At 35.5% G+C, this 22,494-nt stretch overlaps 2 protein-coding genes across 2 annotated transcripts; one reads left to right on the top strand and one right to left on the bottom strand.

Annotated features, from left to right (window-relative positions):
• On the top strand, positions 1-1,712 carry LOC122293301 (F-box protein At2g02240-like). Its single transcript, XM_043101871.1, has 3 exons — positions 1-282; positions 790-938; positions 1,073-1,712. The coding sequence occupies exons 1-3, from the start codon at positions 55-57 to the stop codon at positions 1,419-1,421; spliced, it is 726 nt and encodes a 241-aa protein (XP_042957805.1). The 5' UTR covers positions 1-54; the 3' UTR covers positions 1,422-1,712.
• A 12,472-nt stretch (positions 1,713-14,184) lies between these two features.
• LOC122302486 (F-box protein PP2-B1-like) lies at positions 14,185-21,179 on the bottom strand. The gene is made up of 3 exons (XM_043113775.1): positions 20,910-21,179; positions 20,616-20,700; positions 14,185-14,943 (listed from the first exon to the last, which is right to left on the bottom strand). Exons 1-3 carry the CDS (start codon positions 21,177-21,179, stop codon positions 14,708-14,710), a joined length of 591 nt encoding a protein of 196 aa, XP_042969709.1. The 3' UTR covers positions 14,185-14,707.
• Between the last annotated feature and the right edge of the window lie 1,315 nt (positions 21,180-22,494).

The following is a 22,494-nucleotide window of genomic DNA, read 5'->3' as shown; positions in this document are numbered from 1 at the left end:
TCAACGTCTTCACCCACATAGAAAACCTGCAAGAGAAGAATTAGGAAGGGGTAAATGGAAACGCATATAACAAGGATTGTGCCCGAAGAGTGCATCGCCAACATCATTTCCAACACAAGTCCTCGCGATGCATGTAGATTGTCGCTGGTTTCTCGAGGCTTCAAAATAGCTGCCGCTTCCAATCTCGTGTGGGAGAGATTTCTGCCACCGGATCATTGGAACATCATTTGTGTCCGTCAGTTTCGTCAGAGGCAGCGTCATCGTCATCATCATCCTCCTCCTTGAATATGTTGCCCAAGAAGGATCTTTATTTCCATCTTTGTGACAATCGTACCCTCATTGGCAACGGCAACATGATGAGCACAAAACACTACCTGGTTATAATTTAATTAAGTTTACTTCGTCTTATTTAGTTAGGAAAGGATGCGTTTCTTATATTAATGTTTTCGCTTCAAAAAGTTCCATTTTCGATTGGAGGGGGGAGACTAACCTGTTCAGCAAAAGAGGCTTAGTGGTATGGATCATCCTTATTACATTGATTGATATTTTCCGAAACAGTTTCCAGGAGCTACATATTCATGCAAATCAAATCATAGTTCATCAACAGTATGGAGAGTGCGCATATGTTTGTCAATTTTGAAAGTTTTGGGTGCAGAATATATGAAATTGGTTTGGAAGATTTTTTAACTTTTCAACACTCTTTTTGTTCTTGAAGTTCCAAATCATGTATAGTTTCTTTATTTTTCTGTCCATACTCTGTTTTGGTGGCTTGCATGAGGGGTATAGTGATTCAACGCACAGACTTTTGCAATAAACAAGTGGAGTGGGAAAAAATGTTATATGCTGGGAGCGAGGGAGTTATCCATATCATGGGGAGATACTGAATATGACTGGCAATGGATTTCTTCATCTAAGTCCCCAGGTTTACCCAAATCCGGGTCTCTCTCTCTCTCTCTCTGCACGCGCTTGTGCACACCTGTTTCTTTACAAATTACCATTTTTTTAGCAATGATGTACATATGCATACGCGCACATGATATAGGGTGTTATTATGAGTTCATAAAATGTGCAGATTCTCAGAGGTTGCTCATCTTTGGCTTCTGTGGTGGCTTGAGATAATAGGCAGTGTCGAGACTAAAATCCTATCCCCAAATACAACATATGGCGTATACTTTATTTACACCATTGCACAGTTGCCCAAAAACAATATGTACTTTAATACAAGTCCCTACGGGCTTTTCCACCCAATGAAGGTGTCTCTTAGCATTGAAAACGACATTGAAGGTGAAACTACCAATATTGCTTATCTGCAACCAAGAACATCAAGAGACAGACCTCCTGGACAGGAAGGACGGCTTCCATGCAAGAGAGAGGACATGTGGATGGAGACTGAGAATTGGGGAGTTCTTCAATGGAGATGAGAATAACGTGTTACAGATGCACTTGTGGGAGACTGAAGCCGGTGAATCTAAATCTGGCCTTCTTGTCCATGGCATTGAGCTTCGGCCAAAAGAAGAAAAAAATTATTAGTAGAATGAATGGCTGCTAATTAATTTTCTTATGGATTCCTATTTCTTCCTTTTCATTCTCTAGAGTACTCTAGAATCTTGAAGTGAATAACTGGAAGTTTTGCATGCATGAATTAATCATTTTAATTCATTGCTCGATTGGTTTGATTATGCAAATATTTCATTGAAGGCATTCGATTTTAATTACCGATGGAACATTGGAAATTATCCATATGCTTGATTTTAGTTGAGATATGCGTGCATGGTCTTAATTTCCACAAATGAATTGATCTCCTTTGTTTTTTCTTGTTTTCTTTTGTAATTAAACCTGTAGGGAAAAAAATAAAATAAAATTAGACTTCCATATTTTCAAAACAAGCTGCGTTGAAAGTTCGAAAGCATCGAGCGGTGATAGACTTTCCGGGTAAAAACATCAAAAACATTATTTTGCCAAAAGTCCACATGCAACCTATTTCCAATAAGAGATTCTATTTATGGGGAAAAAGAAATCAACTGAAATAAGGAGGTAAATAAATACAATATCTGTAACACACGGTCTTGGGGTGAGAATTTAATAAATAATTTTAAAAAATGAGACGGAATTACTAAACCTTTTAAAACTTTTCCATTCCTTCCCTATATATAAAAGATTCAATGTTTAAAATAAAAACCTACTTTGTAACTTGAAAGGAGAGTTTATAGCAGAAATTATTAAATCAAATTATACATTTCTTTTTACAAAATATTCTTTCATATATTACATAAACATGCCCAGTTTTCTCTCATCTTTCCCTTGCGTCGTCTATACTAATGCTTCATCCTCATTTTTGTGAGAGGGGGAGGGACATACATAAAAATAAAATAAGTCAAATACTTAGTAAGAATTATTTTATATTGTAAAAATATACTAATATAGGTTTCAATTTATGCATTCATCATTCCTCTACATATTTTACATATACCATTTATTTCATTTGAAAACATTACAAGGTGAGGCTTTTTTTTAAAAGATTTCATTTCTTATAAAACATTTATCACACTATGTACATTCCTTCATAAAGATCTAAGCGATCACACAATATTCAATTTAACTATTATCACTTTACATTGGCCCATACACACTGTTACATCCCATGTGTTAGGATTATCAGTCTATTGGACCCATATTCCACTCATGGCCATAGGTTAGGAATGCCTTTTAGTCAGGGGGTAGCACTAGGTGTATTACTAATACTACTTACCCAATATTGCAATCTGCCCAATCCATTAGGACCATCATTCAAGAAGTCATGACTGTTACGTACCTTCATATATAAAACATTCATTCATCATCAATCAACATCATTTCAAATCATCATTTAAACATCCTTTCATAGTATCATTTAAATCTCATTTCATAGATTCATTTATACCTCATTTCATCGCATCATTTAAATATCCTTTCATTGCGTCATTTAAATGTCATCAACAATTCATTTCATAAAACATAAAGACAATAGCTACTACATATAAAATTCATTTCATATGCATACAACTATTCTTAATATGCATAAAAATGGGCTGCCAAGAAAGGCCATTACATACATATGCCTTGAACATTAATGCTTTAGTCTACTTTCATGAACCATTATTTCATTTTTATGTATTTCATTTTTATGAAACATTCCATTTTCCTTCATTGTATAAAAGAACATTTTTCATAAAAGTTTTTCATTCCATTTTTTATATCATTTAGTAAACTCTATAAGACTATGAACATAATATTTACCTAGATTCTATGTAGTTTTCATTTCATGCAGTCTATTCATGTGCATGTCAGATGACAACTTATATTCATTCATAACTTACATCATTTCCTTTTCAAGTGCATATGCAATTTAAACTTAGAAATGCATAAAGTCACTACAACAGAAATGACCTTTTACATCCCATTAAATCAACACTAACATTCCAAAAACCAACGGCAATAATCATTTCCATCTAAATCCAATCACTGCAAAGTAGACACTTTTAAAGCATCTCAAAAGTTTACAGCATTGAAACTTGTAGACGTCACAAATATCTCTCTTATTTGCAGGCTTGCAAGGAATTATATCGTTGCCATTGTGGAAAAAGCTTCAATGTAAAAGAGTAAGCCGATGGTGAAGAAAAATCCATTTGCGGCATTTTTTTTTTTTTTTGTGACATAAATAGAAAATATTAATGTAACAAAAAATTATTCATGGGCTACTTTTATGGTCATAAATATATATTGCCGTAATTACTTAATATTTACATTGATAAAGATCTATACAAATGCGCAATTTGTGTTAAATAAAAGACCAACCATGCGATATAAAAATATATTTATGACTAACTATTTATGCTGCAAATATAAAGAGGTTTTCAAGAAAATAATTTTTCCAACACATAAAATATTGCCACAAATAATCATAATACTCCAATAATTATTTTTTGTGGTGCATATTACCTTGTCGCAAATGCCAATGAATTGAAGATAAAGGTCATGTATATTTGCGGTTAAGTAGTAGTGCCGCAAAGATAAACATTTCACTGGCAATGGAACTATTACTACTTTAAAACTATTGACAAAACTGGTTAATTTCTAGACTCAAATAATGTTGTTTTTGTGACCCTTATTACATTGTCGCAAATGCAAATGAATTGCATTTGGCCGAATAATTTTGATGGACATAATTTGTTAGCTTCACAATTTTTATGTTGGTTACACTTGAATTGTCTTACAAATGATTGTCGTGGATTGGAAAAAAAATCAAAGATTGAGTAAAACTTTATTATAGCGATTAATGGTTTCTAACAAAATTATTGGAAACAATTAATACATGACTTGATCAATTTATATATATCTTGAAATTGAAGATCATGATGACTTACTAACATTCTAATGTTAGCCAATGGTGGCTCAATTGATCAACGATGCATAGGTTTTTTTACTTTCTTCCTATAGTTTTGTGAAATGGGAATGTTATTTATATCCTTGTAGCTACTTACCAATATATATAGATATCCTAAGCACAACTTAAATATCCAATTTTAATTATATATTTGAAGGCCAAGCATATATGCATACATTGCATCAATGTACTCATAATACTAGACATTATACCACGGATCACACTCCATAAAGCAATGTCAAAATATACAAGTCATAATGATAAGTGTTCTTTAGTCAACCATGGTGCAAGCTATAGGTGTGTGTGTGTGTGTGTGGGAGATATTATACAATAATTAAGAGCACATAACCCATGTACCAGGCTAATCAATGGAAGTTGTGTGCTTTCTTTAATGCATCTTAACATATGGTCTGAAATGTTTGTTTGTCCAAGTTGCTTCAATTCTTCTTGTTCATCTAATTAGAACTCAAGTTGTGATTTTTTGGATCCATTTGAGATAATGTTATTTAAACTTGGCCATGTAATTTCTTGGGAATGATAAAGAAGAACAACAACCCAACATGATTCATACAACATTAATATCTTATATATATACACAATATGTGCAGCATGGCTATCCCCATCAACACCCAAACCTTTATATGCATGGTGGTAGGACACTTTAATATATTTATAGTTGAGTGTGTGTCCAATTTGCATTGCCACGAAAAAACATAACAAAATGAAAAACAATATTAATTTTTCAAATTTACATGAAAAACAGCATTAAAAACACAACATGCATCATGAAAAAAAAATACATAAAAAACAACTATAAACATAGTTGAGAAAATAACTAATCGACACAACAACAAATACACACATTTCTGTATTTTGCAAGTTTACCTGTTAAGCAACACAAAAATTTGGCATCTACTGATAACTCATCTAGACAATCCAGCTAGCACCAAAATTTGCCATTTCAAGAACTTTTTCTGGAACCACAACCAAAATATATATTGACCCACACTCTGACATTTCAAGTTCCCAACCACCCACTCATCGCTTCAAAAACTCACACTAGAGTTGTCTCCCATTAGTTTTCAAAACGGTTACCACCATGGTTTCTCCAAAATTGACTTTATACAAAAATATTCTTCAGAAAACCCTTAGTTAACAGCATGTGAATAATGATGTTGTGACATGGAGTAAGTCATAAATTTATCAAGCTTAGCTTGTTTATGCAATTATCTCCCACACATCTGACTTTAATTTCTCAAGTTGTGCTTTGTAATACTTGGCATCTTCTGAGGCCCCCTTGACATCAATACCACAATATGACCTTTTACTTTACTTGGACATCTCCATCTCTCCCAACTCTCTAGCATATCCCAGCCTATGCCCAACAACTTTCTTAAAAATCAGTGTTGCTACCTCTCGATCTTTATTTTTTGGGTCCATTACATTTAGCCTTTCCACTATTTTATTATTCCACAACAATGCACAAAAGTTTTATTAATCATGAAGTAGATGATAACCAATATAAAAAGTAAGCATAATTAGGTAGAATTTATAAAAACCACACAACTGCCCAATGTTATTGTTACTCATATAGAGATCTTTAGTCATGTTTATTACAAATTTGTTCTTCTCTTTTGACCAACTGGACTCCCTAAAGAAATTGACTAGGTTGTGCACACTCTCACGTTGCAATATGAAAAAAAAAATGTTAGATATGTTAGCTAGGTGAAAGCTTATACACTAGTATAAAAACGTCAAGGCCATTTCTCTATGGGACTGATTAAACCATTTGTTACCTTTTCTTCTAATAGTCTTGCAAAATATTTCATTCTAGCCTTCTTGCAAAATCAAGGCTCTTTCTTCTCATCCTTAGGTACATCATTCCAACTATGGTAACTCATGTTAGTATGATACTTAACTATCCATGTTACCCTTCTAGCAAATATAGTTACGTTCACGCATGACACTTTACTATCTCCGTCCTTGGTTAGTAAAGGAATTGGTCAAATCTTTTGAAAGTTGTCAAACTTGTGTTTTTTGCCAGTCCCCAGCCATGCTTCTTCCTCACATATGCTAAAAGAAATTCTCCGTCATAATAAGTCTGTCAATACTATATATTATGCAATGAAATCAAGAGCAAACTCAAATAATGTTGAGAAATGACAGATTAGAAAAATCTCATAAACATTTTATTATTACGTTTTTTAAAGAAATGCTATCGGAGTACCTGTCTCTACCCCTACATGGGAAATTCAAGTTCACAAACCACATTTGGTTGTTGGGTTGAGTCCATCTAATGAGGAGGTAGTGTTGTCCATCAGTGCCTATGGAATTGGTGGGGGTGATTGGAAAATAGATTGTGATTATGATTGTGATTCTTCTAATCTAATTAATGCATTTCTAGACCTCCTGAACCCTCCACCTCATGCATGTATCCTTTCTCTTACCATTCTTGTCATCAATAACAAACAACTTGGTTGGATCGTGGCCCAGGTGCATCAAAACTATAATGTGAGTGATATTGAAAATTGCATGTGTGATATGATAGAAGATGCATTTCACTCTCATTAACTATAAATATGATAAAGAATTTCCCTTTTCTTTTCAAAGAGTTGAACAAAAAAAGCCCATAGTGATATATCTATTTTTGTCATGTATAATATTACATCTAATTTTGTTGCTCCCTTTGTTGTTGCTTAGTACATGGTATTCTCAAAATTTCCTCCTATCTTATTGCTCTACTTGGTATTCCTAAAGTTCCCTCCCAGTTTGTTAAACACATTAAAGGGTATTTAATAAAAATTATTTACGGATATTATGCAAGACATTGAAAAGCATTTTAGACATATTAGGTTGGTTGTGACAAGAATATTATATCTACGTTGAACCTTTTCCATCTGCAATGAATCTGTAGCATAAGGAGCAAGTTAGTAATTCAATGTGCCAATTCCTTAATGATAATAAGCATGACAATATGTAGACAAATCATGTCTCCTCCTAGTGTTATTATAGGCATATGAAGATGTATTTTTTTCATTAATTTAACTGAACACTTGGAGTTAAGTTGAGTGAAAATATCAAAGTAGGCAGCAAGTTAAACATTGCCTGCATATGGTGCATTTGGGTGGGAAAGGAACGTCATAAATTAAAAACTGAACAAACTTTGGAGGAGCTCAAAGCTTTATTTTTTAGTACTCTCTTTGTTTGGACAGCCTATATAGACTCTAGTGATCTAACTTTTCATATGTTTTCATCTATAAATAAGTGATTCTATACATCATTTGTACTTGGTTATGCTTTTTAATGATTATAACTTATAAAAAAAAGTCAAACATTGAGAAGAACCTATATTTATCTGAGAAGGTGCTTCTTTGAGATGCATTATGCTTGAAGATTAACAATTTATGCCCCCTTTTACGTTGCTCAACTAATTGACCTAGCATTCTCAACAATTGAATTATCAATGAAAATTTTCTATATACCTTTTTTTTTTCCAATGTTCTTCAAAGACCTAGATATATTGTTTACAGATTCTACCATGGCATCGTACGTGTCTATGCCATTTTCCCACAAATTTGATAGTTCATCAAGTAACAACCGTAGGTAAACATCAATTTCATTCTCAGGTAACTTAGGAGCAGGTATGAGTAATGACAATATAAAGAACGGATCTTTCGTACATAACCATAGTGGCAAGTTATATGGGAGTATAATCACTGACCATATGTTCTATGGTTTACACATATTATTGAAAGGATTAAAGCTATCACTTGTAAGACTGAGCCGAACGTAATGAGGATCTCTAGCAAACCAGGGATGGTCTTTATCAAATTTCCTCTATACCTCAAAGTTGGCATTATACCTCAAAGTGTTATTATCTCCCACCCTTTGTGCTTGATGCCGCTTCATGCTAGTTAATGTTTTAATGGATATGAATAATCTTTGTAACCTTGGTTTCAGTGGAAAAAATCTCAATAACTTTTGGAGTATTGGTCGTTGTCTACGTACGTGGCATAGATAACCACCCAGATGCTGCACACTTTGGGCAATCTTGCTTTTTGGCGTTTTCCTTCCAATATAGTAAGCAATCATTTAAACATGTATATATTTTGATGTATTTAGATCCCAAGCCTTGCTCTAAGGACCATGCATCATGGAAAGCAGTCTTCAAAAGTTTAATAAGCATTTTAAAGGACTTTACACTCTAGCCACCAACTGTTTTGATGTTGAGCAACTTCACAATGAATGATAGTTATGAAAAGGTTGTACAACCACAATAAAATAGACGCCGAGCATCTTCCAATAGTTTCTCAAAAGTGATTAGTTTTGGTTGCATCAAGCTATGACCCTTACTATGTGCAGCCATCTCTTCATCAACACCTACGGTGGTAGCGGCATGAATATCACCTAACATTTCATCGATGTCATCATTATAACCATCATCACCATTGTCACCATTTTCACCATCCTATCCATCATCTTCATTAAAATTCAAATATTCTTGCTCCCATGAAATATCAATTCTGTGCAATTTGGATCCATCATTGTAATGAACAAATGGCCTTCCATCTCATTGGTAGGAAGAAACAAAAAATTAAAACATCTTTGATACGGACACCTCACCTGATTGTTTCTATTAATATGAGCTCCAACCATTGTGAGAAATTGTCTAACCCCTTATGCATCTTCTATTGACCTAAACCTATCTCTTACATGCATCCAACTCTTGTCCATCTAATAGTATGCAACATTAATGATTACGAATTGGGTAATGAGGGAAAACATCAAGCATATGTGATTCCACATCTTAGACTATATATTGGTTGTATCTCTACTGCAAAAAATAAAAATTAAAAAGAACATCTATCATTGATGCTATAGGTTTTCATTGACCACGTACATATTCTAGTACTAGAATTTGCCTGAAAATTGTGGTTCATGAGTAATATTGAATAAAATGCTAACTGTAGAATATAGACTCATAAAATCATAATAGTGAGCTTGAACTAATGAAGTGATAACCACCACATACACGTTTAAGTACATTTTTTTAATTATAATTAGTTTCTGGACCAAATGAAGTTAATAGAATTTGAGACAAGGATATTAATTATTATGCATTTTACAGTTAAAATCATGTTATTTGCTAATTATCTTAAAAAATTATAGCCATAATGATGACATCCAATTGATGGAAAAGTTCCTGAAAGATGCCCTTAAGCTAGATGCTCCAATTAAAATATTATGAGATCAAAAATAAATAATAAAGAAGGAACTCAACTTGTGAATCTAGATTGACTTATGTTTGATAAGATATGACCTTAAAAAGCCAGTCAAGTAATAGCTCAAGAAATCCAAATTGAAAGCTGTTGAGTTCAAGATTTGAACCAAATACAAGTGGCTTTTCAAGTAGAATTTATATTAGATGCATAGAAATGTATGAGATGAAGATAATTTTAATAGATTTTATAATAACATCATTGTATGATATGAAGCAATTTTATACTATGCGAGCTTCATTTGAAGTTTTACACAGTCTTATATATATATATATATTGCTGAATTTAATTTTCATAGTTAGGTTGTTCATAAAAACTGAAGACATGATAATGCTACCTTAACATAGATGATCAAATATAGAAGCAATAAAGAAATTAAATTAACATCCAACTAAGTTGGGCATAAAAACAAAATTTACAAATGTTGACCCTAAACTTGTGACAAATGATCATTAGTTGTTGAATGAACATTTACCCACTATAAGAAGAGGCCCAATCTCGTAAAACACATCATTCAAAGCACCAACAGAAACATAATTTTCTACAACAAGTCCATTCATGTCCCTATGATGCTATGGCTATAAAGAAATTATATACGTTTCCCTTGGTTCAAAATTAAACATGGTATGGCATGCAATGATGGTAAAGTGGAAAATTCAATTTTCCAAACTATACTATGAAGATGCCCAATCATGTTGTAGTCATATAAGCAAGAAATACAACACTTCATGAAGGAGGCCAACTAATATAGAACAGAGAATGCAAATACTCAAGTTATATAGGTGAGAATTGATAATTGAATCATGCATATGAAATTAGAAAACTAGAGGGACAAATGCTCCAAAACTATTAATACATTTCTAGACAAAAAATTAGAACACATAACAGTATTGGTGGATAAGTTAAGGCCAAATATTAGAGCACATAAAACAATCTTTAGATGTTAGATTGATGTGGGTAATACCATGCATGGAAATGTAAGCAAAATAGGGGTTTAATGAAGATCAATTCAAACCAGGAGAAAGTTTTTTTTATGTGAATATCATGAATTGATCAATCTGCATAAACCACTTCCTTCATTGAAATGTGTTGAAATCGATGTCAAATCTTGAAAGCCACTCGACATCCCTCAGCGATATTAGGGTTTGTCAAAACTTGAGAGAAAATTGGTGAATTGGACATATGGGGTGCATATATATAGATATTCTTTTGTGTCATAAAATTGGAAATAAAAGATTAAATGTCTATCGCAATAGTATGAATTTTTTTTTGCGATTAAGTGAAATCACCGCTTAACATATGGAGCTTGCTAGTTTTTTTTTTTTTAGTTGGTAAAAATACGATGCAAATGCAAATGAATGGATGCAAATGTAATTTACATGGTTCAAATTATGAAATTTGACCATTTGTGTTGTTAATTTGCGACGGTTTTAACAAAGACATAATAACTCTTTTGTCACGGCAATTTATACAATGACAAAAAAAAAAAAAAAGACGCAAAAGGCCGTTTTTGTTGTAGTGAAACTACCATTGACTTATACTTCCTTTAGTTTGACCCATTCAAGTCACACTTCCAACAAATGACATTCAATTTCACGTTCTTATACCGTAGAGTCAATATGCATGCTTCACTTTAAAGTTTGAGGCACAACCCTATCAATTTCATCATTCATTTCCTTCATTCATGTATAATTTAACCAATGCTTTATCATAATCCAAACTAAGCATAATACACAAATTTAAGCCAACTTTAAGGCTCAAACGTTGTATACTCATGCTTAATACAAACTATCTATTACATATACATATATATATATATACATATACATATATATATATATATATATATGGTAAATATGTTTGATGCATGCATTCAACCAATTTATACATGTACCACACCCATTTATCATCTAAGTTTAACATACATTTCACCAATCTTGATATTTCAACTTCAGTCATATTTCACTTAGAAATCCAACCCATGACTTTATATACCATTACACATTTATTTAATCACAACAATAACATCCAACTCAATTTAAGAATAGGTAAAAGTAGAACTTACTAAGAAAGAGTTTTTGTTTTGTGCATAGGTTTAAAGATGTGTTTTAACACTCTAGGCAGAAGAAGAACTCAAGAGAAGGAAGAGAGTGTCGACTTTGGGGCTAAATGTGTAAAGACTAGTGAGTTGAAATTTCTAGTGTGTTACAGATGTGTTAGTGTTCCAAGGGCTAAGCCTCCACTGGTTTTATTGGAGCCTAGTTTTGTCTTTAAAAGGACATCGAGAGGATGGCTGGATGATGCTGTTGTTGGTTTGGTGTTATCTAGTTCACGTTGGTTAAAGCTTGAGTAGGTGGTTTACAAAAACATACTAATTTCTAGTGGTTTGATGTACAAAATTGGAGGTTTAAACTTCATATACCACAACCACATAAACTCATGGTTTCACAAATTATCAACCACGTACAATCATCACACTTTACAATTTTCCAGCCAACATTTCACTTTACCAACACCTCCAACTACATAGCTTATCCTGATACTTCACAAAGTATATAACCACATTATTAATTTTACAACAATCTTATCACTTCACACAATATATAGCCACGTCACAATTACATCACAAACTACACCCCACTTCTTCTTAGTCTATCACAACCAACACATCACAATCACAACCAACCCTATTTTAACAACCATTTTGTAGTCCCCTGTTTCAGGTTGCTAAAATAGGGGACTATGAAATGGCGTTTGAAGGAGTTTGGTGTTGGGCAGCAAGCTAGCACTGAGGCTTTGTCTGTGCTTGTTGGGCTTGCGATGCATGGTGGAAAGAGAGATAGAGAGAGAGGTTGTGTGTGTGCTAGTAGTCGACTGAGGGAGGAGAGAATAGAGAGAGGGAAACAGAGAAATAGACAGGGGAATAGAGGTGTTGGGGGTTGGGTGTGGGTTTTTCCTGGATGTTGCTATTCATGGTGACTTGTGGTTGAGCTTCCATTGTTCAAAGGTGTTGTCATGGATAAGATGAAGAGAAACTGTGAGGGAGAAGAGGAGAATCTAGAGAAAGAGGGGTTCAAGAGGAAGGGAGAGGCGTTGCAGTTGGCTTGTCGATTTACTATGTTTGGAGGACGAAGGTGGAGAAGCTACTGGCTACACATGGTGTTGTGCCGTGGAGGATGGCAACGGCGAAGCCCTAATACATACATATATATATATATATATAGAGAGAGAGAGAGAGAGAGAGAGAGAGAGAGAGAGAGAGAGAGAGAGAGAGAGAGATCCACAAGGTGAGGGTGAAGTTGAGGGAGAAGAGGGGGTGGTTGGCTAGCAACAATAGCGTGCTCGAGGAGGTTATGCTGTTGACAACGGAATCGTAAGCTAGGAGGACATTGGGAAGTCACGACTAGGGGAATGATGCGGGGATGGGGAAGAAGGAAGGGGGAGGGAACTTGGATTTTTACTGTAATCATTTACATAAAATGATTTTTTAAAATTATATTATTTTTGGAGTTTCAAACTTAAAAAAGCTTATTTGAAAATTAGGTTTGTTCCAATAATACTAAAATACTCCCATTAAAATAAGTTTTGCACTCGGAATTATATTTAGAAGATTTTGAAACACTTAACTCAATTTAAAAATCATCCACTAAATTTAAAATCTAAAATTCAAAACTTTTAACATATACACGAAACTTACCAATCGAGAGGAAAATAAAGAATTGGTATCTCCTAATCAAAACAATAAAAACAGCGAAGAAAAGTCAAACAGCAATGAATGGACCGAACGTAAAGCTGGTAGGGTACGTATAAGAAGGCAGATTAAAGGGACCGACAAAATTAAAAATGGACTTGACTTTAGCTTTTTTGCCCTCCTTCGCGGTTTCTTCTTCTCTACACTAATAGAGAGTACTCAAGACAAAACGAGAAAATTTTATTCATATTTGACTTTTCAGAATCAATTCTCCGGCCAAGACTCGTGTACGTAAAATTCAGTGTTCAACCACATTAAATATAGTTCATTTATCTATCTGAAAAATGCTACACATCATCCTACACCACACATTTTATATATTAAAATAATATTTTTTATTTTTTTTATTTTTCATTTCATTTTATTTTTATTAAACTAATTAAATTATTCTATTTATCATCTATATACTACATATTTATTATAGAAAAAATAAAAAAAATTAAAATAAGTATAGTGTGTGAAGTGTGAGGATGATAAAAAGAATTTCCCTATCTTTATTTTCTGCATTTATTTCACTGCAAAAGCCATAGATGTACACCACTAGCTAGCACAGCCTCTACCGCTCTGGAAGATTAATGCACCAACATAAACTGCAAGAACTCAATGTGCCATACATGTTGGTAATTAGTATGGTGAGGTTGTGATCACCATACCTTTTCCGGACAGGGACCTGACTTCGTTGTGATCTATATTGCCAATGAAAACCGAAAAACAAAGCTAAAAAGAATCTAATCCTACCAAATGGAAGTATATTCATGAATACAAAGCTTTGCACATCAAGTGGTACGGCACAAAACATCTTAACAAAAGTAAACAAACCCAACAAGAAAAAAAAATAAAATACAAAACCATAACAAAGCCACATCGATCTCTTTATATTATATATGTTATTATCTTAAATCTTTTGGTCGAACCTCAATGCCATGGATCACAAGGCCAGACTTCCAGTTGAGGACTTCAGTCTCCCGCAGGTGCATTTCGACCACTCTATCTACCTGGTCATGATTGAAGAATTCCCCCATCTCAATCTCCATCCACATGTCCTCTCTGTCTCTTGGAAATCGTGCATCCTCGTCCTCGGGTGCATCATCCATGGATGTTCTTGATAGCAAATAAGCATTGATATAATCACATCTAATCTCATCTAGAAATCTAACCAACAACTTCACTGGCTTGTCAAGCCCATGGGGTTGATCCCCAATAGTGTAGATAAGGTATGCTCCGTATCTGTTATTTGGGGACAGAATTTTGGTCTCAATTAAGCCCCATACATGAAGCCAACACACATCCACAAGATGAGCGACCTCCGAAAATTTGCACATGATTCTTATATTGTAAACCGTAATTTATTGTCAAAACAAAAACTAAATAAACATACAAAGCATGTTGTGTAAATTCACACACGTTGATATAGAAATAGAAAGTTGGGGAGAGTGACCTGGATTTGGGTAAAACTCGTGACTCGGCAAGAGAATACCATTTCCAGTATTAGGGTTGTGCTCCGTCGGAATCGGAATTTTGACTTCCGACTCCGACAAAAGTCAGAGTCGAAATCGAGCTCCGATTCCGATTCCGAACGGAATTCTGACTTCCGAAATCCGAACGAAATTTGAAATTTCGATTACTGTCGGTAGTCAAATTTTTGATCGGGGCCGGAATTCTGACTTCTGACTTTAATTCCGACTCGGCCAACTTGACACGTTTTATCTTTTTTTTTTTAAAAATTTATTTTATCCTTATTTCATAAAAACTCTCACTTTATATATAAATTTGAGGTATTTTTGTATAGATTTTATTGTTATTTTCAATTTTCTTGAAATATATAAAAGCTTGAACACGTTAAAGCGTATAATTAATTAATTAATTTTCCTGGTATAACGAGTATTATAGACAATATTTTCAATGCAAAAGGTCAAATATGTTTGAGCACGTTAGACTGCATAATTAATTATTATACATAATTCAGAAAGTCCTAAACAATTAATAATAGGAATAACAGCCTATTTCAAAGTTTGATTAAACAGTCCATAAGAATAAACATTTTGATTCAACCAAAATAAAAAACATCATTTGCACTTTGCAGCATCGTACTTGGTCATTTGAAGTACCTGAAATTAAGATAAAAAAGTATTTAATCAATAAATATAACTAGATATTGATACAGAAAATTGAACGCAATAAAAGTAAAATTTAATTACCATTAATACCAATAAAGATTAAGTTAATTCTGATATCAATTTATCTTTATCCATATTCTATCATTCATCGGCAACTATATTGGGGTTCACAATTACATCTTTGAAATGATAAAAAAATATAAATTAAATAAATTTATGAAATCATAAAAATAATTAAAATAATCAATAATAAAAAAAAAGTAAAATAAGGTTACCATCTTCAAGCCTATAGCTCTCATAATCAATGCCAATGCTATCTAATCCAAGGGGTGTATCATTGATCCAGTTCTGTGTGCAAACGAGGGCCTCCACGGTTGACGGTGACAAAGAACTCCGGAAAGCATCCAAGACTCGACCTCCAGTACTAAACGCCGACTCAGATGCAACCGTCGTAATAGGAATGGCTAGCACATCTCGGGCAATACGGGAAAGGATTGGATACTTGATGGAATTAGCCTTCCACCAAAAGCATATCTCAAATGCAGAACTAGGTGCCTCGACCTCTTCCATAAAATACCGTTCAACCTCTGAAGTACACCCCATAATATTCTTCGATGCAATGAGCTGATGATACTCATTCATGATGTCGTAATTCCTACGGCGTCAAGACAATGTGTCAGTCGGGCTAAAGTCATCAGAGGGAGGTATCGGAGTCACGTTTGAGGTACCTGCTGAAGATGAAGGTTGTCCACTATTTTTGTAGTGGTTGTACAAGTCATCGAGATCAGTTTTTAGCGTTGTAATAAACGATACAGCCTTCATTGCCCCGAGGACGAAATTTGCCCAATATTCTATCACGACCAACTTGATTCGGGGGTCAAGGGTCACAGTTACAAAGAGTAATCTATTTATCTTCTCAATTTGCCCCCAATATTTATTATATTTGGACAACATCCTCTGAGCCATACCAGATAACAGTTCGCTAAGGTCATCACAACCATCTTCCAGTGGTGGTGTAGTGTCGAGATCTGACTAAACCGTAAGTTTGCAGTCGTGTATGCGGATCCAGATATTTCATTGTAATATCATAAAAAATCTGCAAAAATGTGACAAAGAATCCTACACTCGTCCAATCATGTGTGTCCGGCAGACCGAGCTCCTTTTCTGCAGGCTCCAGCAAAGCATACCGCAGACCCCCATCTTCCACTCCATCCGCTCAAACACTTTTTGGTACCTCTGTGCCACATCCAACATCATATATGTGGAGTTCCATCAAGTGGGAACGTCCAAGCACAGCGTCCAAGAATGTTTTATCTCAAGTTGTTCTTCTATTGCCCTGAATTTTTTCAGCCTTTGCGGGGAAGCCCTCACATACCGCACAATGTTGTGGACTTTTGTAATGAAATCTTCAACCTCTTTTAACCCCTCAGTCACAATCAGGTAGATTATGTGAGCACAACACTGAATATGGATAAACTCGTGGTCCCGGATGACATCATCTCTCACTCTCGTATTCCGCTTGAACCATTTAATTGTAGTATCATTAGCACTGGCATTGTCAACTGTAATGCATAAAACCTTCTGTATTCCCCAATCTTTCAAGCAATCATCCATCGCTGCCCCAATTGATGCACCCTTATGATCATTTATTTCTTTGAATCCAATAATCCATTTTTTTAAAGTCCATGAACTGTCTATGTAGTGTGCTGTAATACACATGTATGAAACATTCTGTATAAACGTCCATGTGTCAGTCGTAAATGAGACTCTCTGGCCGGTCGTCACAAACATTTGTCTCATCTCAGCCTTTTCTTTCAAATGCCTTTTCATACAATCTCGCATCCCTGTATACCGTGATGGCATTGGGAATCGTGGCTCAATAAGCTTGATAAACGATCGGAACCCTCTTTTCTCAACTATAGTAAAAGGCATCTCATCTTGAATGATCATCTTGGCAAGCGCATCTCTCAATATCTTCTCACTGTATTGAGAGATGACCATTTTCTTGGTTTGCGTACCATTAGTTGCAGTAGAAGTTTCATAACTTAGCGTTGTCTGATCTCGGGCCGCCAATCCTTTCGCTATCTTATACCTCTGGCAACTATTTAGATGTGATATCAAACTAGCAGTGCCTTGTTTCTTTGAATGACATGCAACTTTTGTGCTACAATGGTTGCAAGCTGCGTGCGGTTCTGAGGGATCACCGTCAACCTTTGTGAAATGTTTCCACGTCCATGACCTTTTTTTATTTGATCGTGGACGTGGTGGTCTGGCCCTCGCGGATGAAGGTGGTGGTACATCCGGCTCATTCCCAATACCCATCTCCTCCTCATCATTAAATGTATCATCATCTTCTATGTTTACCGGGAGTGGGAATCGACTACTTGCACATGAAGTTTGTGTTCTGGAAGTGGGTTTGGATCTCAGTGGTGGGGACAGAATTGTGGCATCCTGATCTTGTTCTGGGATCCCATATAGTTCTTCCTCCATAGCTTGAAATCTGACACATTTAGTTCCAAAAATTAAAGTATTTATTAAAAAAACAATAAACAATAAAACAATAAGCTATAGACATGCATAGTGAAATTATTATGGTTCTTACTTTGTGTCTGCCTGAATGTTTTTCTAATATGCATTTTATTTCTTTCTGAAATGCATGCATAACCCTTGGTTATACTTGTGTGCTTAAGAGTGCACCCAATGTTTTACCTTCAGAGTACACCCAATGTTTTACCTTCAGAGTGCCCTTTCTTGGAGGGAATGTTACTGTCGAGTGAACCACTCTCTAAAATTTTTATGTAGTTGTAGCATTATTATATCTATCATTTCTCTGCTACATGTGATCAACAATTTTTCCATATCCAGTGTTTGGTAATGGAACGTAAAGATACTCTAGGACTTTTGAGATTTTGCGGTTTACTTATTTTACTTGAACTCTACCTTACTTTCTACAAAGTTCAAAAGACATCTCAATTGTAATGTTCCAGTGACATTTTCAAACCTGAGGTCCTGATATATCTCTGGTTAGTTAGGCAGCTTAAATACCATGATACTCTGTCACTCAGGATTGCTTGTTTCAATAACCAAGAATAATCACAACCTTACCATTTAGGCACTTGAGTTTATTCTTTTAACATGAAAGCACCATTCTGGTAAGCTGAGAACATCTCTTAAAGTGCTAATCACTAAACAGAGTTCTCATAATGACTTTGGTTTTTTAGTGATTTCATTGATACTCAAGTTAATATTTGGTGGTGTTTTGAATAGGTAGCATTATAATGTTGTAATTCATAAAATTTTTTATTATCCTGCCACTAACTATGCACTATAGGTGTCCGATGAGTGGTGGTGTGAACCAGGACATGGGGATTGGTGCACTTGCCTAGAGAAATATGCTCTCAGTCGAGATGGTATGTACCACAAGGTATGAACCAGTAAAATGCTAGAAAATCTCAAAAGCTTGACAAAAACTTATGAGTTATTCATGCCTGTCATTTAAGGTATAAGGGTAGAAGAATGTGAAAACATGTTGATATTTATTGAACGATTTTGGCCATGTAGCAAGACCAATTTGGACGCCTACTGCCAACCTTCATCCAGGTCATTGACTTGACAGAGCAAGAAGAATATGAATATTGGATTATTGTATCTGCTGTTTTTGAGTGTGCATGACGTTGGAACATTGCCTCCCCTCCCCTTTCCCCTTTTTTGCATTTTCCCACTAAGAAAAACCCCCGCACAAATCAATTTTACTTAATGGGATTTGTAAGGGACACTTTTGGTGAGGGTGACAATGGGAAAAGGTTAGGGATTTAATCCAAAAGATTGATAGCTAGCCCATCACTACTTGGGGCTAGCTGGAGTACTACTGGCAGGACTCATGGGATATACCGTTGGATAACCTTCTAGAATAAGGACAATATGGGATTTGAGGTTGTCCTAAAATTCGACTGACCGGATGAAACATGAGGTCAATGTGTTTTTGAGTAGTACTATTAATCACTCAATGTCGAGGCCGGGAAACTTTTTAAGAGTCTAAAGTGGAATGAAAATCTGATAGGATGGTGCTTTCAAGTTAGATCAACTAAGTGGTCTTTTTGGTCTTATGTGCAATATCCTTGTGGAGAGAATAAGAACCAGACAACAATAAACTACAATCGTAGCTCCTTATTAAACTACAACAGCATTTAGTGTATATATATATATATATATATATATATAAAAGAGTATCAAGATGCAGTTCTAAAGCAAAACTTCAAAGTGTGTCTGTTCTCATTAACGTTTGATTATGTCTGTGACTTTTCTTTGTGACATTTCCACAAACACGTAGGCCGTAGCCTTCAAAGTCCATCCAACTAACATACAATGGTTGAAAAAGACCATCATCCTCCTCAATACATTCACGGCCAACGTAGAAAACAGAACATTTACAAGGAATTCTGACTTTCAAATAAATAATATCAAATCTTTCAAGCAAATACGCTAAGGGAAAATTTAAATTTACCGATTGTATTATCTTGGTTGCAATTTGGAAATTGGCATTGTAGTGTACGACGGACTATGGTTGATGGGGGGCTGTGGCGTTGTCGGTGAGATGAGTCTGAGCTAAGTGCTGAGCAGCTAAGGACAGTGTGTCGGAGCGTGGTTGCGTGAGGGGAGGATCGGTGCTAAATGGTCAACTGGTTGTCAGACTCGAGTGAGGAACAGACCTCTGAATTGCTTATGGCCATTTAGCCATGATTCAGAGTTCAAACGGTGTCGTTCTCTTTAGATGGAATGATGCCGTTCCAATTAACAGGTAGACAAAAACCAGATGCAAAACGGCGTCGTTTTGCATCTGGGTTTTTTTTAAAAAAAGTTAGAATCGGAATCGAAATTCGGAACCTGGGTTTTTCCGATTCCGATTCTGACTTCCGTTATGGAGTCGGAACTGCTCCGATTCTGACTCCGACTTCCGAACCCTCCGATTCCGTCAGAGTCAGAATCGGAGCGGAAGTCGGCCAGAATCAGACACTTCGGAATTTTGCACACCCCTATCCAATATTGTGAAGCGTCTCCCCATATTACCCCTAATTCTCTCGCTCCCAGCATGTAACACTTTTTCCCACTCCATTTATGTATTGTAAAACTCTGTTGAATCAGTTTACTCTTTGATGTCAAGGATATACAATTTCTCAAGCAAAATCAATAAAGAAAATTGTATCAACCTTTGATCCCTACCTTTTCTTCCCAAAATATAAAAGTGCCCTTTGTCCAATATTCAAATTGTGCAATGCTTCTAACAACTTATAACATATATTAAGCAGACAAAACTAGAGGGAAATTCTTAATATGCCTACCCTTTTACCGTTGTTGATGAGGATCGGATTGTCGCAGAGGCTGAAATAAAGATCTTTCATGGACAAGATATTCAATGACGACGATGACGAAACCGATTCAGAAATTATTTGCTGATGATCGGGAGGCAGGAGCGCCTCCCACACGAGATTGGAAGCAGCAGCTGACCTGAATGTCCGGGAAACCAACGACATCTTGCATGCATCAGGAGGGGATGTCTTTGAAATTATGTCAGCGATGCACTCTTCTGGCAGTTTCCTTGTAATATCCATAATATCAGAAATCTCTCTTCTCCTTCTTCTTCTTCTTCTTTGTTGACACGATATCTACAGACCCATTTGTGATTTGTGTGTGTGAAAATGAATTTGTCTGCATATAAAGAGAGAAAGTCAAAGAAATGTGGGAGAAAAACTTAACCCGGCCTAGTCCGTCATCAATGCAAGTAGATAGACACGACCTAGAAGCTACATGGAAATTAATGTTTATCATTCACCTTTTTTGCTCTAGCAGATAATGCAATGTAGCATAAGCAATAGCTACACCATTACGTGTGCTTGTGCCTCTCCCAAGTTCATTAATGATAACCAATGAACGTGCTGTGCAATTGTGGAGTATATTTGAAGCCTCACTTAACTCTTCTAGAAAGGTGCTTCTCCCTTGTTGGATATTGGCATTATTGTTGGAAACTTTCCAAGTGTGAAATGTCACTTGAAGTTGCAGCCACCCACCCATCCACTGAAAGTCTCTGGCAGTAAATATTGACCAAAATGACTGCACCGAAAGAAGGCTCCCTCTTGGTCAAGAAGTGTAGGAGTTTTGTCTCCCATGACTTCTCCTGTAAAAAGAAGTCCTATGCTGAATATTAATATCATCCTCACTGAGGTGAGAGATAAAGGCAAAGAGCTGGGCGAAATTTAGGTTATGAGGAAACCCAGAATAGAGGTCATTTGAGAGATAGAGACTTTGTTTACGAATGTTTGTTATTTTATACAAACATATTGAAAATACTAAGTTTCCTCTTCAGTGGATGTAGGCAAGTGCCTAACCACTTAAATATTGTCTCTCAATCGTCTTTTGTGATTTTTGGACAGGCGAGAGGCGCAACAATTAGTATCAGAGCTTAGTTTCGTACTGTCTAGACACATCAAGTTGATCAAAATCAACTTTTGACCACATAGTGATGTTCCTCACGTCAAGATGAATTCGTTGCCGCAAACGGCATAAAAAACGGATGCCGGAGGAGCCTGTACACGCCCTTAGAAGTTGGAGAGTGCACAAACGCACCTAAATTGCATCAGAGGAAGAAGACAAGTGGGAAACACGTGTCCACGTGCCCCCACTGCGGCTGGAGGAAGAAGACTCATGGGAGACACTCTCCCACGTGCCCCCACGCTCCGACACGCTCTCCCACATGCCATTGTAGCAGAAAATTGATCTGAACCGTCCAAAAGTAGCAAATTGATTTCAGGCTAGATCTAAACCGTTTGGAGTCCAATTTGAACGATCAAATAGTGCTTTCTAATCATTTGGATCATTCTGGACTCATCCGTATGGTGGGAATGTTGAGATTCGCCATCATTACTTTCG

This window comes from Carya illinoinensis, chromosome 1, assembly GCF_018687715.1.
Source record: "Carya illinoinensis cultivar Pawnee chromosome 1, C.illinoinensisPawnee_v1, whole genome shotgun sequence".
NCBI classification, from domain to species: Eukaryota; Viridiplantae; Streptophyta; class Magnoliopsida; order Fagales; family Juglandaceae; genus Carya; species Carya illinoinensis.
The sequence above is the reverse complement of the archived record's forward strand: the minus strand, read 5'-3'. Positions and strand labels throughout refer to the sequence as shown.